Here is a 13339-nt window from a genome sequence, read left to right as displayed (position 1 = left end):
GCACATGCGCTTTCCCTCCCCTCTCCCTCCCTCCCTCCCTCTCCGTCTCTCTCTCCCTTTCTCTCTCTCTCTCTCTCTCACACACACACACACATATACATGTACACACACATACACATGTACATGCACATGCACACACACTCTCGATACAAACAACAATTTGCTGCAGCTTTGGTGTGGTGTGGTTCAATAGCCCCTTGCTATTGAACTGATAGAGTATGGCCTGTGGATTTCTGGTCTGTGAGTCCTAGTGCAGAAGGATGAGGAAGGCATGTTCATGGTCCATAAGCTCATCAGCCCACTGGGGACAGAAAGATGAGGCCTCTAGGGTGGCAGATCTTTAGAGAAAAAAGAAACAAGCAATAAGTGCATCCTCCTCAGACCTACCCAGATCCCAGCAGATGTGGCTGGAGGCCCAGCCTGAGGACTCAGAGTCAACGCAACTTAGATTTAGGGGCTTGTGGCACAGTGATTACCAGCATGCCCATGGTCACCACAAAGCTGGGGTTGGAAGTTCAGTGGCCTTGTGCACAAGTGTACTAACTTCATTAATAAAATGGAAGCAGGTAGTGTGGGCAGAGTGTGTGAACAGTGTTTCTCCCTCAAGAATAGCTACTGGTGTAATTAGATTAGGAATTTCCCACAATGCCCCCCGGGAAGCTATCCCGCCTGTGTGTCTTGATTTGTTGGCTTCCCAAAGAATATGAAGCCAGCTCCAGGCAGGTTGTCAATAACAATATGATGAATACCAGTGATGCCAGCTGCATTTCAAATTTTTGTTTGGTTTTGTTTTATGTCTGAGTGCTTGGCCTTGCATACATGTCTTTTCACCACGTATGTGCCTAGTGCCCTTGGAGGTCAGAAGAAAACATTGGATCCCCTGGAGCTGTTGTTCAAGGGGGTTGTGAGCTCCCATATGGGTGCTGGAAGTTGAAACAGAGTCCTTTTCATGAGTAGTCGGTGCTCTTCACCAGAGCCCACCCCACGGGTGCAGGGGCGGACGCCTACGTATTAGTCATCACCCACAGTTTGCCACGGAAGGCAGAGGACAGCCTACTGACCCACAGCCGTACATTAGCAAAGGGTGGAAATGGGATTCAAACCCAGGTGTGTGTAGTGTTGGAGACCAGGCCCCAGCCCTGGCCGCACAACCGTGACACGTCTCGTCTTGTGTCTCTCCTAGTGTCCAGACGGCCGTGGACTGCAGCAGCCGCAGCAGAAAAGAGGAGTAAGTAAGCCCCACATAGCTTACCAAGGCAAGCCCCCGGCTCTGCGTGCGCAGTTTGCAAGGCGAAAGTCCGCAGCCAACCGGAGAACGCTCCGCAGTGCCGGTGAAGCTCGGACTTCACGGTCTAGCATGTGCCTCATGGGAGCGCACTCTGAATGCCTGCCTGGCTTTGTTTAGACAGAGGGAAGCCGTGAGTGATCATGTCACTGTCCCCCACCACCTCCAGTGACTCCCTGTTGCCCCAGAATAGACCTTTTAGATAGGCACCTGTGTCCCGTGTTGACCTTTGACCCCTCCTTCACCCGTGGTCCCTGTTTTCCTACTGTCTGTACCCTGATCTTTGCTGACCTCCACACCCGTGTCTGCGCTGTTCCCACCAAGCCCTCGCCTTTCCGAGGCAGGGCTCAGCCGCCACACTGACTTCCCTTTTCCTCCAGGAAAGAAATGGAAGTCCTTACATAACCTGGGAGCCGGCCCTCTGCCTCTCTCTGTGGGTGTGCCGATGAAGCCTTCGTTTTGTGGCTACTCACAGAGATAATTTTCTCCTCTGCTAGGAAGCCATCATGAGGACAGGGTTAATGTCAAGCCCCTGCCCCCATGGTGACCTACTTAGTGTCACATAAATATACCACACATTTGTGCATGCACGGGCCCATGTGCACGTGTGGGCACACACACACACACACACACACACACACACACACACACACACACACACGAGTAGCTGTGTAATCCTCCCCTGGTGCTACTTTCACAATCAAAGAACATAAAGAGAAGACCCAGCTTGCCATGGCGATTCCCAAAAGGTGAGGGAGGATTGAAGACCTTCACCCTCTGTATATCCCATGAACCTATCGTTTGGTGCAAAATTCAAGGGCAAGCTTGACCCTCAAGTCAGAGGGGGCTTAACACCACAGTGTGTGTGTGTGTGTGTGTGTGTGTGTGTGTGTATGTGTGTGTGTATGTGTGTGTGTGTGTGTATGTGTTACCAAGAGTGCAATGGTTAATACCAAGGGTACTGGGATAAAAGCAAGCAGGTTGTCCATCAGGCACTGGTCTGGTGGCCTTGGCTAAGACCCAAGTGCCAGTGCTTCCTCCCATTTCATAGGCCAGTACGAGTTCTCTGTCTGTGGTACAGCATGGTGAATGCCCTGCAGGGGCCGGGCTCACCGTGTGGAGTGATGGTCTGATTATGGTCCTTGCTGCCATTGCCACTGATCAGTGTCCTAACTTTGGCTTCTAGGGACAATGTCTCTGTCATCAGCTCCCAGCCAGAGGGCAGTCTACGGTCCTGGATGAGCTGTTCCCTGTCCCTAGCCACAGATACCGTGAGGACCCCCTCTCGACAGTCAGCTGTCAGCAGCCCTCTCCTCAGCCCCAGGTAGGAGACTTGCCCTGTGACCTGGATGTGGATGACAGCTCAAACACTCAGGCTTGCAGGCTAACCTGGGGGTCGGGTGTGCTGGCCACTTCCCAGCTGTGTCATTTCAGGAGGTTACTCGCCCTCTCGGGTCTGAGAAGTCACTGACTCGGTGGTAAGGAAGGACGCAGCTGTAACACAGACGTCCACCAGGCATGGCTCGTCAGTTCTTTGGAATAGTTCGGTGTGAACAAAGAATAACTAGTCTGTATCGCTGCTTCCGTCTCGGGGGTCACACTAGCCGCTCTTTGGTTTAGAAATAAGCACGGTCAGTTACGGCTTTGTTTTGCTTTTGGTTGCTGTTTTGAGTGGAGTCCTAAGGAAAATGGAGCTAAAGCCAGGCACGCTGGCACTATGCCTGTTACCTCAGCGGCTCTGGAGGTTGAGGCAGGAGGATTTCTTGAGCTGAGACATTTGAATCCAGCCTTGTAGTATGGTGAGCTACAGACTTTACAAGAGAAAAATCTGTTGCCCTGTGTTTCTCATGGAGAAATTTTATTTTAAATCTTTGATGTAAGGTTTTATCATCTCGGGGCTGGAGAGATGACTCGGCAGAACTTGGCCGGCCAGATCTTGTCCAGCACCTGAGCTCAGTTCCCGGCCCTGTTTTGGGGAGATCACAACCGCCTGTGACTTAAGCCCCAGGGGATTGAATGCCTTTTCCTAGACTGCCAGAGCCACGGCACTCAAGTGTACATACACATGCAAGCCTACAAATAATGAAGAATGAAAGCGAAGCTTTTAAATTATTGATTTTATTTTTGTGATTATTATAGGATTATATCATTCCCCTCTCCCCTTTTCTCCCTACAAACCGTCCTCTATACCCCTCCTTGTTCTCTTTCAAATGTATGGCTTCTTTCTCATTAATTGTTGTTATATTCATATGTGTGTGTAGAGGGTGGTGGTGTCTGTGTGTATTCCTGGATACATAAATACAACCTGCTCGGTACGTATAATGTTAGTCGTGCGGATATATTTTCAGGGTGGATCATTTGGTATTGGATGCCCGGCTGGTGTGATCTTCCCTGGGGAAGGCTGTCACGTGCTCAGCTTTCCTCAGCTGCCTACAGTTCTTTGTGTAGGGTTGAGACCTCGTGGGTCCCCCTCCCACCCACCCCCACCATCACCACCCACTTTAGTGTGTCTATTGATGTCATTCTTGTTCAGATCATGTTTGGGCAGTCATGTCGGTGGTACTTTATGGATATAGCTTCTGACATTACTAGGCCACATAGTCTCATAGCAAACTCCTTGATTCTCTGTTCTTATCATCTTTCTGCTCCCTCTTCTCAACGGTCCCCAAATCTTAGGCTCAGGAGTTGTAGATGTATCTGCTGAGATTAGGCTCCATAACTCTGCGTTCTGATTGGTTGTATAGTTTTCTGTAACGGTGCCCCTATGCTGCAAGGAGAGGTTTTCTTGATGAAGGTAGAGAACCACACTTTTCTGTGGGTGTAAGGACAAGTATTTAGAGTGTGGTTAGGGATCATGCTGGTTTAGGAAAGTGACAGTTGTAGTTTCTCCTCCAAGATCCATGACTTCACTTGCCCTGGGTAGTTGGCTGGGTTTCCAGTACCAGGCATGATTTTCCTCTCGTTCAGCAAGCCTTAAGACCATTAGCTGTTGGTTACAGCCATGGTGTGCCTGCCACTACTACACCCTTAGTGTTACCATGCCATGCTGATCCTTGTTATATCTCACAGACATCGTAGCTGGGTAGGACTGTTGGTGGCTTCCCTCCTTTGGAAGCTTGTATGGCGCCTTCTGTACCAGGAAATCTAGTCCTTGGGAAGGAGGCATCTAAGTAAGCTCCAACTCAGGTCCTCTGCATTCTGTCCAAAGGGCATGGTGTCCAGCCATAGGGACTTATCTTCCACCTCTGGGCAACAGCAATAGTCTACAATGCTTTGGGAATCCCTTGGATAATCCTGACCAGCAACTCAAGAGGGGGCTTCTTATGCAGGGTGTTGGAGTTTGTATTAGATGGTCTTTGGCTCTTGAAGAACGTTGTTACCTCAGATGAATTTTTTTTATTTAAACTGTATATGTTTATTTAGTCATTTACTTATGTGCACTATTGGTGTTTTTAGGTAGTTAATAGTATGATTCCTAATGACTTTTCCAGACATCCCTACTGTTATTTTATCTTTCCTCCTCCTTCTGTACGGATCTCCCTACATCCCCTCATTAGAGATCTTCTTGTCTCATTTCCTCCATCAGATCACTTGTATTCTGCTAGTTTCCCACCCACCCCCACAATGGTCCTGTTTTACTTTTCTGGCTGCCACTGTGACTCCAGGATCTTTATTGACATCTGAAGATCTAGAACTGGGAGCCTCTGGAGAAATAGAACACGAGACAGTTGCCTTTCTGGTCTGGGTTACCTCATGTAACATGATCTTTTCTGCCCCAAAAGTGCGTTTTTGTTTACATTCCACAGTGTATATCTGTACCACGTTTCCATTACTCACTGTTGGCTGAAGGACATGTATGTTGTGTCCATTTCCTGGCTGTTGTGAGTAGAGCAGCCAAGAGCGTGGCTATGGCTAAGCAAACATCTGTGGAGTAGGATGCAAAGTCCTTTGGGCATATGCCAAGGTGTGGTGTAGCTGGGTCATATAATGGATTTATTTTAAGTGTTTTGAGGGTGCTCCACGCAGTTCCATAATGGCTTCACCAGCTTGCAACCCCATCAACAGTTTGGTGATAGCTCAGAATAGGACACCCACAAATCCAGGAGAGTGCCAGTCGCAGAATCCCCCATTGGCTGTCGCAATCCTTCACCAGAGGCATGACCTCTGTCCTTTGCTCTCTGGATTTCAGCTCCATTTCCCTTGCAAGGGCGACCCTGATGTAATCTGGACCTAATGTCTGTGAGTCAGAAACTGTGGGTCCAGCAGATATGTAATTAAGGTGAACCGCTCACTGCTGCTATGGTGACAGAGGAACCAGAGTGACAGACAGAGAAGCCACCACCATGTGGAATAGACTCAGACAAGCCCAGTCTACTCTGATAGCATGTGCCAGGATGTGGTATGTCTCAGCAGGAAGATGACCGGGTGGAGCCTTGAAGACCTCTGCCACATGCTCGGCCAGTGGCAATTGTCTGAAGAAAATCTCAGGTTCAAATATCTGATTCAAAAAACATAAAATTGGGGCTGGTTTGAGTGCCTCTGAGACCTCCCTGAAAAACTGCAAGAGAAAAAGAAGGGTAAGGCCGTATCAGTACAAGATAAGGAGTTAATTTCTCTCCGTTACTGTGAATACAACAAAATGATCATCTTAGGATCGTTTTGCCCACGGGTGTGTGCATGATCGTTCTTCCTAAATCACTCAATATTTAAAAAAAATAAGAAGCTAAGAGTCCAACAGGAGAACACCCCATACCACCCCCTAACCTTCGTTATCTTCGAAAAGGTTCGCCCCTCTTTGGTTTGGTGTATACCTGTCCACGCCTCTCTCTGCATACTCACAAACGTCTCTCACACTCACAGATAGCACTTTTGTGAGCTCTTGGAAGGCACAGCACTGTGTGTGTGTGCTCCTCACACATCCTATGGTGCCTTTCCACTTTGCATCCACCATGTGTCTGGGACTCTTTCCTTCCAAGGCCTTGACTCTATCTCCTGGGAGGGGCTTCTTAAGTGACAAGTTGCTTTATTTAACTGTGATTGTCCTATTTCACTTTTTGGTGCTTTTTAGACATTTTGTCACAAACTTGTCAGGTGTCGACAAACCCGTGTCCTTCTGTGTGGATTCCCCCAGGTCAAAGGGCACTTGCGCTTAGAACTTGAATAGCTGTCTATCACAAAACCGGCATCACGTCCCACCCTAGACAGGGGAGGGTCCCTACACACCTGGCCCGGTCTTGCCTGGTGCTTGGCAGGACTCCATGAATGAGCTTCTTGGGCACTTACAGTTCTGCTGAAAAAGAAGGTCGCTCTGAAAACAGAAGAGCGAGAGGGCAGACTTCTGCCGGGAGCTGAGAGCATTCCCATGTTATTTACAAGAGGACGTCGGCTCCGGAGAAATACACCCAAAGCCTTGTGACTTATGGCCGGCTGGAACCAAGCAGCTGCCACTGATAAATGTGAGCCCTTCTGGAGACAGACACTAAATCACCTCCACGGCCCCGGAGGGTGAGCTTATGCCTGGGTGGTAGCAGCTGACTTGGTTCAGGAAGCCACTCAGAACAATTGGTGGGGGCGGGGTGGGGATGGGGGCTGCACCCCCTTCCCCCGAGTCCTGCCATGTCCAGCACCTGCTTCCTGCCCTCTGAGACTGTCCCCTGCTGGAACCTCTTCAACTGCATGGCTCCCTCACCTCCTTGCTTTTGTCTCTAGGACACTCTGGGACTCCCAAGGAGGGCAATCCTTTCTTCTTGCCCCTCGCTCCACACCCATCAGAGCCTCAGCCTTGGCCACGGGTTCTGCTGCACACTGACAGTCCTCAGGCCACCTGCACACGGGGCTCAGATGGGTGTCAGCGCTTCTCAGTCCCCACCCTCACTTGTGAGACAGTTAACACTGCTCCCTCCGGCACCCCGCTCTCTCCAGCACCCTCTCCTTCCCTCCCTCTCTCCCGGGGCTAGGGTCCTCTCATTCCTGTCCTGCCCATCACTTCATAGGCCAACTAATTCCTTTCTTCTTCTGTTCACATCCAGGCTTCTCAAAAGGGAGGCCTGCATGACCCCTCTTCACTTCCTCTCTCCACATATGTCTGTCCCTCAGTTTACCTCATCTCCAAACCTGCCCTCACCACCTCACTGAAACTACATAGACCAGGCTGGCCTCGAACTCACAGAGATCTGCCTGCTTCTGCCTCCCCAGTGCTGGGGCTGAAGATGTGCGCCACCACGAACTTTCTTACGATTGCCAGCAGCTTCCAAAGAGACACCGCATTCCTCGCTCTGTCTTTTTCCTTGATGACTCCTCAGTGTCAGAAACACCCAGCTCTCTGGAGAGCTCTGTTCACAACTGTGCCAACATCTCTTCCTCTGAGAGACCCCCCCAAACACCTTTCTGGGTCCCTTCCTTCCTACCCCTCCCCGAATGCTGGGGTGCCCAGGGACTGCTGCCCACTTGGATGTTTCTCTGTCCTTGCCTGGACAGAATTCATTCTCTTGTGACCGCTGACTCCCCGGCTACAGAAGCGTTCGGGTTCGCACTGCGGCACTTGTGTTACCCCAGATTCTGAACGTCTTTAGCCTCTCAGGAGTGTCTCTCCACCTCCTATCCCCTAAGATGTGCTCATGGCAGTCGCCTCTCCCCACCCACCGGTGTCATCCATGCCATTATGGGTTCCGTCAGTCATCAAGTCACTCCGGAGGCAACCCTTGATCCACCTCAGCCTCTTGTCCCTGTTCCAGCTGGTCCCTCGCACTCACAGCGACCCCAGCACCTGTCGCCGTGATCATCCTTCCTCTCCAGGACTCTGGGAAAGACTTGGCAACCCACCCCATCCTCTGTCCCCTCCTCTGTACTTGAGCCTGTGTGGTCTCTCCACCATGGTAATCTGGTTTCCATGGCTCCTTATACCATGGGCACAGGCCACATCTGGCCCTCATCTTGTTTATGTCGATAAAGTTTTATTAAACCACAGCCACGCCCATGGTTTGCTTATGCTCAACCTTGACCTATGCCCTGTGGAGTAGAGTTCAAATGTGTAAGCCAGCTGATGGTGCCCTCCAGGGAACCCTTGCCTCTGACTGTGGCGTCAGCGTCCCCCTCTCTGCCTTCACCGTCCCCCTCTCTGCCTTGTGACTTGGCGGCCTCTCTCGTGCCTGCTGCTTTGTCCCTCTCTTCACGCTAATGTGGTCGCATGGCCTGTGTTTCTCGACTGTCTGCTCCTTCTCCACCCCGTGACTCAGATCATATATCTCCTGCCTTGCAAGCCGGCCTTGAGTCCCTGGCGAGCCAGCTGCTCCTCCACTGTGCCTCACAAATCTCCCTCAACCAGTTCCCGCACTCCCTCTGCCATGCAGATGAGCTCTGAATGGCGCTGGCCTCTGTCACTAGACTCGGAACCCTCAGAGGCTACAAGCCTTGTCTTGGGCCCTCTGGGCCTCACCATATAACATGGTGTCAGGCACCTAATCAGAGCTTAAAAACTCTCCGTGGAGCAGGTGAGTGCTGGGGGAACAGACATCTGAAGGTCCCTCACGTGGTCAGTTAAAAGGGTGATGTTGATGTCCAAGGGTAGGCTGGACCTGCTGGCTCCTGTCACAGAGTGAGTGCTGAGCAGTACCAGATGGAACACGGTGTGGGGCTGAAGGCCTGGGGCAAAAAGCAGACAGGGAGCCTGATGATAGGTAAACTGAGGCTGGCGAGGATTATACTTAGAAGGATGGAGGGAAGGCTGGTAGCTCTCTCTGATTTCTCTTTTGTGGGGTGTGGGTAGGCACACATGTACCGTGGTGCCTATGTGGGAGTCAGAGCCTGACCTCCAGGGTCGGTTCTCGCCTTCCACTGAAACCAAGGTCTCTCACTGTGCACAGATGTGTGCCAGGCTAGCTGGCCCCTGAGCTGCTGGGAAGTGTCCCGTCTCCACCTCCCTCTTGCTATGGGAGTGCTGGGATTACACACACACACACACACACACACACACACACACACACACAGAGTGAGAGAGAGAGAGAGAGAGAGAGAGAGAGAGAGAGAAGAGAGAAGAGAGAAGAGAGAAGAGAGAAGAGAGAAGAGAGAAGAGAGAAGAGAGAAGAGAGAAGAGAGAAGAGAGGAGAGAGAAGAGAGAAGAGAGGAGAGAGAGTCTCCTCTGGTTTTACAAAGGGTCCTGGGGATCCACACTTGAGTCTTCACCCTTGGGAGGCAAGTGCTTTATCCACAGGGTGTCTACCCAGCCAGACTGATCTCAGCTTCCATCTGTCAGTCGCTGCTTCTCATCCTCAGCCTCACCACTGGCGGGATTCACAGGCTGGCTATATGCCGAAGTGAAAGTATGGACAGCCATGGCTTGACCACGCAAGGCCTGATCACCGTGCTGACATTCAGCAAGCAAAAACTGCCCCCAGCCTGTGGTCTTCATCCTTGCCTGTGCCAGGGGTTCCTGGAGAGGGAGGCCAGGGCTAGATCCATAGCGGCACCCCACAAGCATCTCCCTTGTCAGGGAAATGGGGTGTCAGTGAGCTCTGTTTGAGTTACAGAGGGCTTAGTGTGTTTGGGGACATCTAGCGAAGTGAAGGTTTAAGAAAGGCATGGAGCTCTGGGTGGAGTCCTGGGCAAGGCTTGCTGGTGGAGGTCAGTGATGCTAAAGGAAACTCGGCTTGTTCAAACAAAAAGGAAAAGTGTCTGTCTGGGAGATCCAAGGAGAGAGGCAGAGCCTCAGGTGTGGCTGGATCCCTGAGTGCAGCGGTCACAGGACCTGGTTCCCTGCTGGCCTCTCTGCTCTGCCAGCCTCTGCTGGCTCCTGAAGTCAGTCAAGTGCATGCTGCACCATTCTAAGGCCAGCTTCAAAGAGCTTTCTCTCTGGATGGCTCTGCCAGGGTCCTGAGCCTAGGGAGACAGCCAGGAAAAGGACAAGTAACGGAGGCCACCCCCCTCTCACCTTAGGCTCCAGGGTTCTCACCTGATTCTGGGAGGCTGGGTAAGTCCCCGTGAACTGTGGGGATTCTGGGGGAGCAGGGACACCCACAAAGGACAGTGGTTACTTCACCTGTAGCCAGAAAATGGTCCTGAGAGAGGAAAACAGTATTTCCCTGCGGGGAGAGGTTTGTAGGAGCAGACAAGATGGAGGCGGTGGGGGGGGACATGGAATGTTTGTGTCCCATTGGTGACCTCACAGACCCGAGCACAAGTGTCTTCCCACTCAAAGACCTCGTTCTTCCCTGGGCTCTGGTGACCTGTCTGTCAGCACATAGTCAGCGCTGGTGACCTGTCCATTATCCCATAGTCAGCACTGGTGACCTGTCCATTATCCCATAGTCAGTGCTGGTGACCCGTTGGTTATCCCATAGTCAGTGCTGGTGACCCGTTGGTTATCCCATAGTCAGTGCTGGTGACCTGTTGTTATCCCATAGTCAGTGCTGGTGACCTGTCTGTTATCCCATAGTCAGCGCTGGTGACCTGTCTGTTATCCCATAGTCAGTGCTGGTGACCTGTCTGTTATCCCATAGTCAGTGCTGGTGACCTGTCTGTTATCCCATCATGTACCTGTGTTATCTCTGTGACCTGTTTTATCTCATAGTCAGCGCTGGTGACCTGTCTGTTATCTCATAGTCAGTGCTGGTGACCTGTCTGTTATCCCATAGTCAGCGCTGGTGACCTGTTGTTATCTCATAGTCAGTGCTGGTGACCTGTCTGTTATCTCATAGTCAGCACTGGTGACCTGTCTGTTATCTCATAGTCAGCACTGGTGACCTGTCTGTTATCTCATAGTCAGCTGGTGACTGTCTGTTATCCTAGTCATGGTGACCTGTCTATGTCAGCGTGTGTGACCTGTCTGTTATCCCATAGTCAGCGCTGGTGACCTGTCTGTTATCTCATAGTCAGTGCTGGTGACCTGTCTGTTATCCCATAGTCAGCTGGTGACCTGTCTGTTATCTCATAGTCGTGTGACCTGTTTTATCTCATTTTTTTTTTTTTAGTCACTGTGACCTGTCTGTTATCCATAGTCAGCACTGGTGACCTGTCTGTTATCTCATAGTCAGCTGCTGTTGTTTTTGTGCTGTGACCTGTCTGTTATCTCATAGTCAGTGCTTGTGTTGTTATCCTGTCTGTTATCTCATAGTCAGCACTGGTGACCTGTCTGTTATCCCATAGTCAGTGCTGGTGACCTGTCTGTTATCTCATAGTCAGCGCTGGTGACCTGTCTGGTTATCCCATAGTCAGCGCTGGTGACCTGTCTGTTATCCCATAGTCAGCGCTGGTGACCTGTCTGTTATCCCATAGTCAGCGCTGGTGACCTGTCTGTTTTTTTTTTTTTTTTTTTTTTTTGTTTTATCCCATAGTCAGCGCTGGTGACCTGTCTGTTATCCCATAGTCAGCGCTGGTGACCTCTTGGTTATCCCATAGTCAGCGCTGGTGACCTGTTGGTTATCCCATAGTCAGCGCTGGTGACCTGTCTGTTATCTCATAGTCAGTGCTGGTGGCCTGTCTGTTATCTCATAGTCAGCGCTGGGGTATTTGGAGTTCTCTCTGGGCTCACTCCTGTGGACGTGTCCCAGTGTGAGGGCCGGTGGAGGTCACTGAATGAAAGATTCTACCTCATACAACCATGGAGCTCTTAATTGCTGCATAATCCTCTCTCATTACTGCTGAACCTACTGAATGGATTGCCCTAGTCTGGCTAAAAGATGATCGCAACCTTGCTCCTCCCCTGGCGGGGGGGGGGGGCTGCTTTCTATAAACACTCCGCCCATACTCTTGGCTTGATCTCGTTTTCGTTTAAAGAAAATGATCTAGTTAGACACCAGCACTGTCATCCTGCCCTGCCCCACTCGGTTTTATTTTATTTGTCTGCCTTGAATTAGTAAAAAGGTCTAAATTACAGGGTATTGTTTGTTAAGTAAAGTTGTATTGCTCAAGGAAATGCAATTACTCTGCCCCAGACTAGAGCCAAGGACCTGTCAGGAGGGCAGCGCCCATGATTAGATAACACTCATTTGTAATTAGCTCATTAATTATAGATATGTGAATGGATGGGTCTTATCTTAAAAAGCTTGTTCTCGACGTAGGCTTAGTTTTCTCTGTTGATCCTATTCCTGCAGCTCGGTGTTTACCCTCTCTGTATTCTTAGAACTGGAGCACAGGATGATTTGATACGCTCTGAACATCCTTAGTGACTGGTTTGTGAAGAGGGTTCCATGTCTTTCTAGGCCATGGAGGTTCTTTACAGACTCATCAGTACTGGGGGGTGGTCAGTGGGGCAGGTGCTGAGACTGGAGGAGAGTGGTCAATGTAAACCCTTGACCCCTGGTCGTGGGCAGAGCACCAACAAGAGACCAAGGCAATCTTCGGGGGACTCAGGGCTCATCCACAGGACCCATGCCCCTCCTGAAAGGATCCCACACAAAGAAAGGCTCTGTCCTGTTTGGTCCTCGATGGTGAAGCCCATGACACTTTCAGAAAATGGGACGTGTAGGGCTGTGTGCTGAGTGGGTAAAGTACTTACTGCACATATAAAGCCGGTGGCTGTGTGGGTCTGTAAGCCGGTGGCTGTGTGGGTCTGTAAGCTGTGGCTGTGTGGGTCTGTAAGCTGTGGCTGTGTGGGTCTGTAAGCTGTGGCTGTGTGGGTCTGTAAGCTGTGGCTGTGTGGGTCTGTAAGCTGTGGCTGTGTGGGTCTGTAAGCTGTGGCTGTGTGGGTCTGTAAGCCAGTGGCTGTGTGGGTCTGTAAGCTGTGGCTGTGTGGGTCTGTAAGCCGGTGGCTGTGTGGGTCTGTAAGAAGCTGGTGGCTGTGTGGGTCTATAAGAGTTGTGGCTGTGTGGATCTGTAAGCTGGTGGCTGTGTGGGTCTGTAAGCTGTGGCTGTGTGGGTCTGTAAGCTGTGGCTGTGTGGGTCTGTAAGCTGGTGGCTGTGTGGGTCTGTAAGCTGTGGCTGTGTGGGTCTGTGGTGGCTGTGTGGGTCTGTAAGCTGTGGCTGTGTGGGTCTGTAAGCTGTGCTGTGTGGGGTCTGTGGTGGGGGGTCTGTAAGCTGGTGGCTGTGTGGGTCTGTAAAAGCCGTGTGGCTGGTTGTGGG

The 13339-nt window shown here is 51.0% G+C and overlaps 1 protein-coding gene across 1 annotated transcript in view; it reads left to right on the top strand.

Annotated features, from left to right (window-relative positions):
- Myo18b (myosin XVIIIB) overlaps window positions 1–13339 on the top strand; it is a 216633-nt gene that overhangs the window by 184801 nt on the left and 18493 nt on the right. Inside the window, 2 exon segments of the mRNA XM_037198646.1 lie at window positions 1184–1228; window positions 2472–2609. Coding sequence (XP_037054541.1) covers window positions 1184–1228; window positions 2472–2609 — 183 coding nt within the window.

The sequence above is a fragment of the Peromyscus leucopus genome, chromosome 23 (genome assembly GCF_004664715.2).
Source record: "Peromyscus leucopus breed LL Stock chromosome 23, UCI_PerLeu_2.1, whole genome shotgun sequence".
In the NCBI taxonomy this organism is placed as follows: Eukaryota; Metazoa; Chordata; class Mammalia; order Rodentia; family Cricetidae; genus Peromyscus; species Peromyscus leucopus.
The sequence above is the reverse complement of the archived record's forward strand: the minus strand, read 5'-3'. Positions and strand labels throughout refer to the sequence as shown.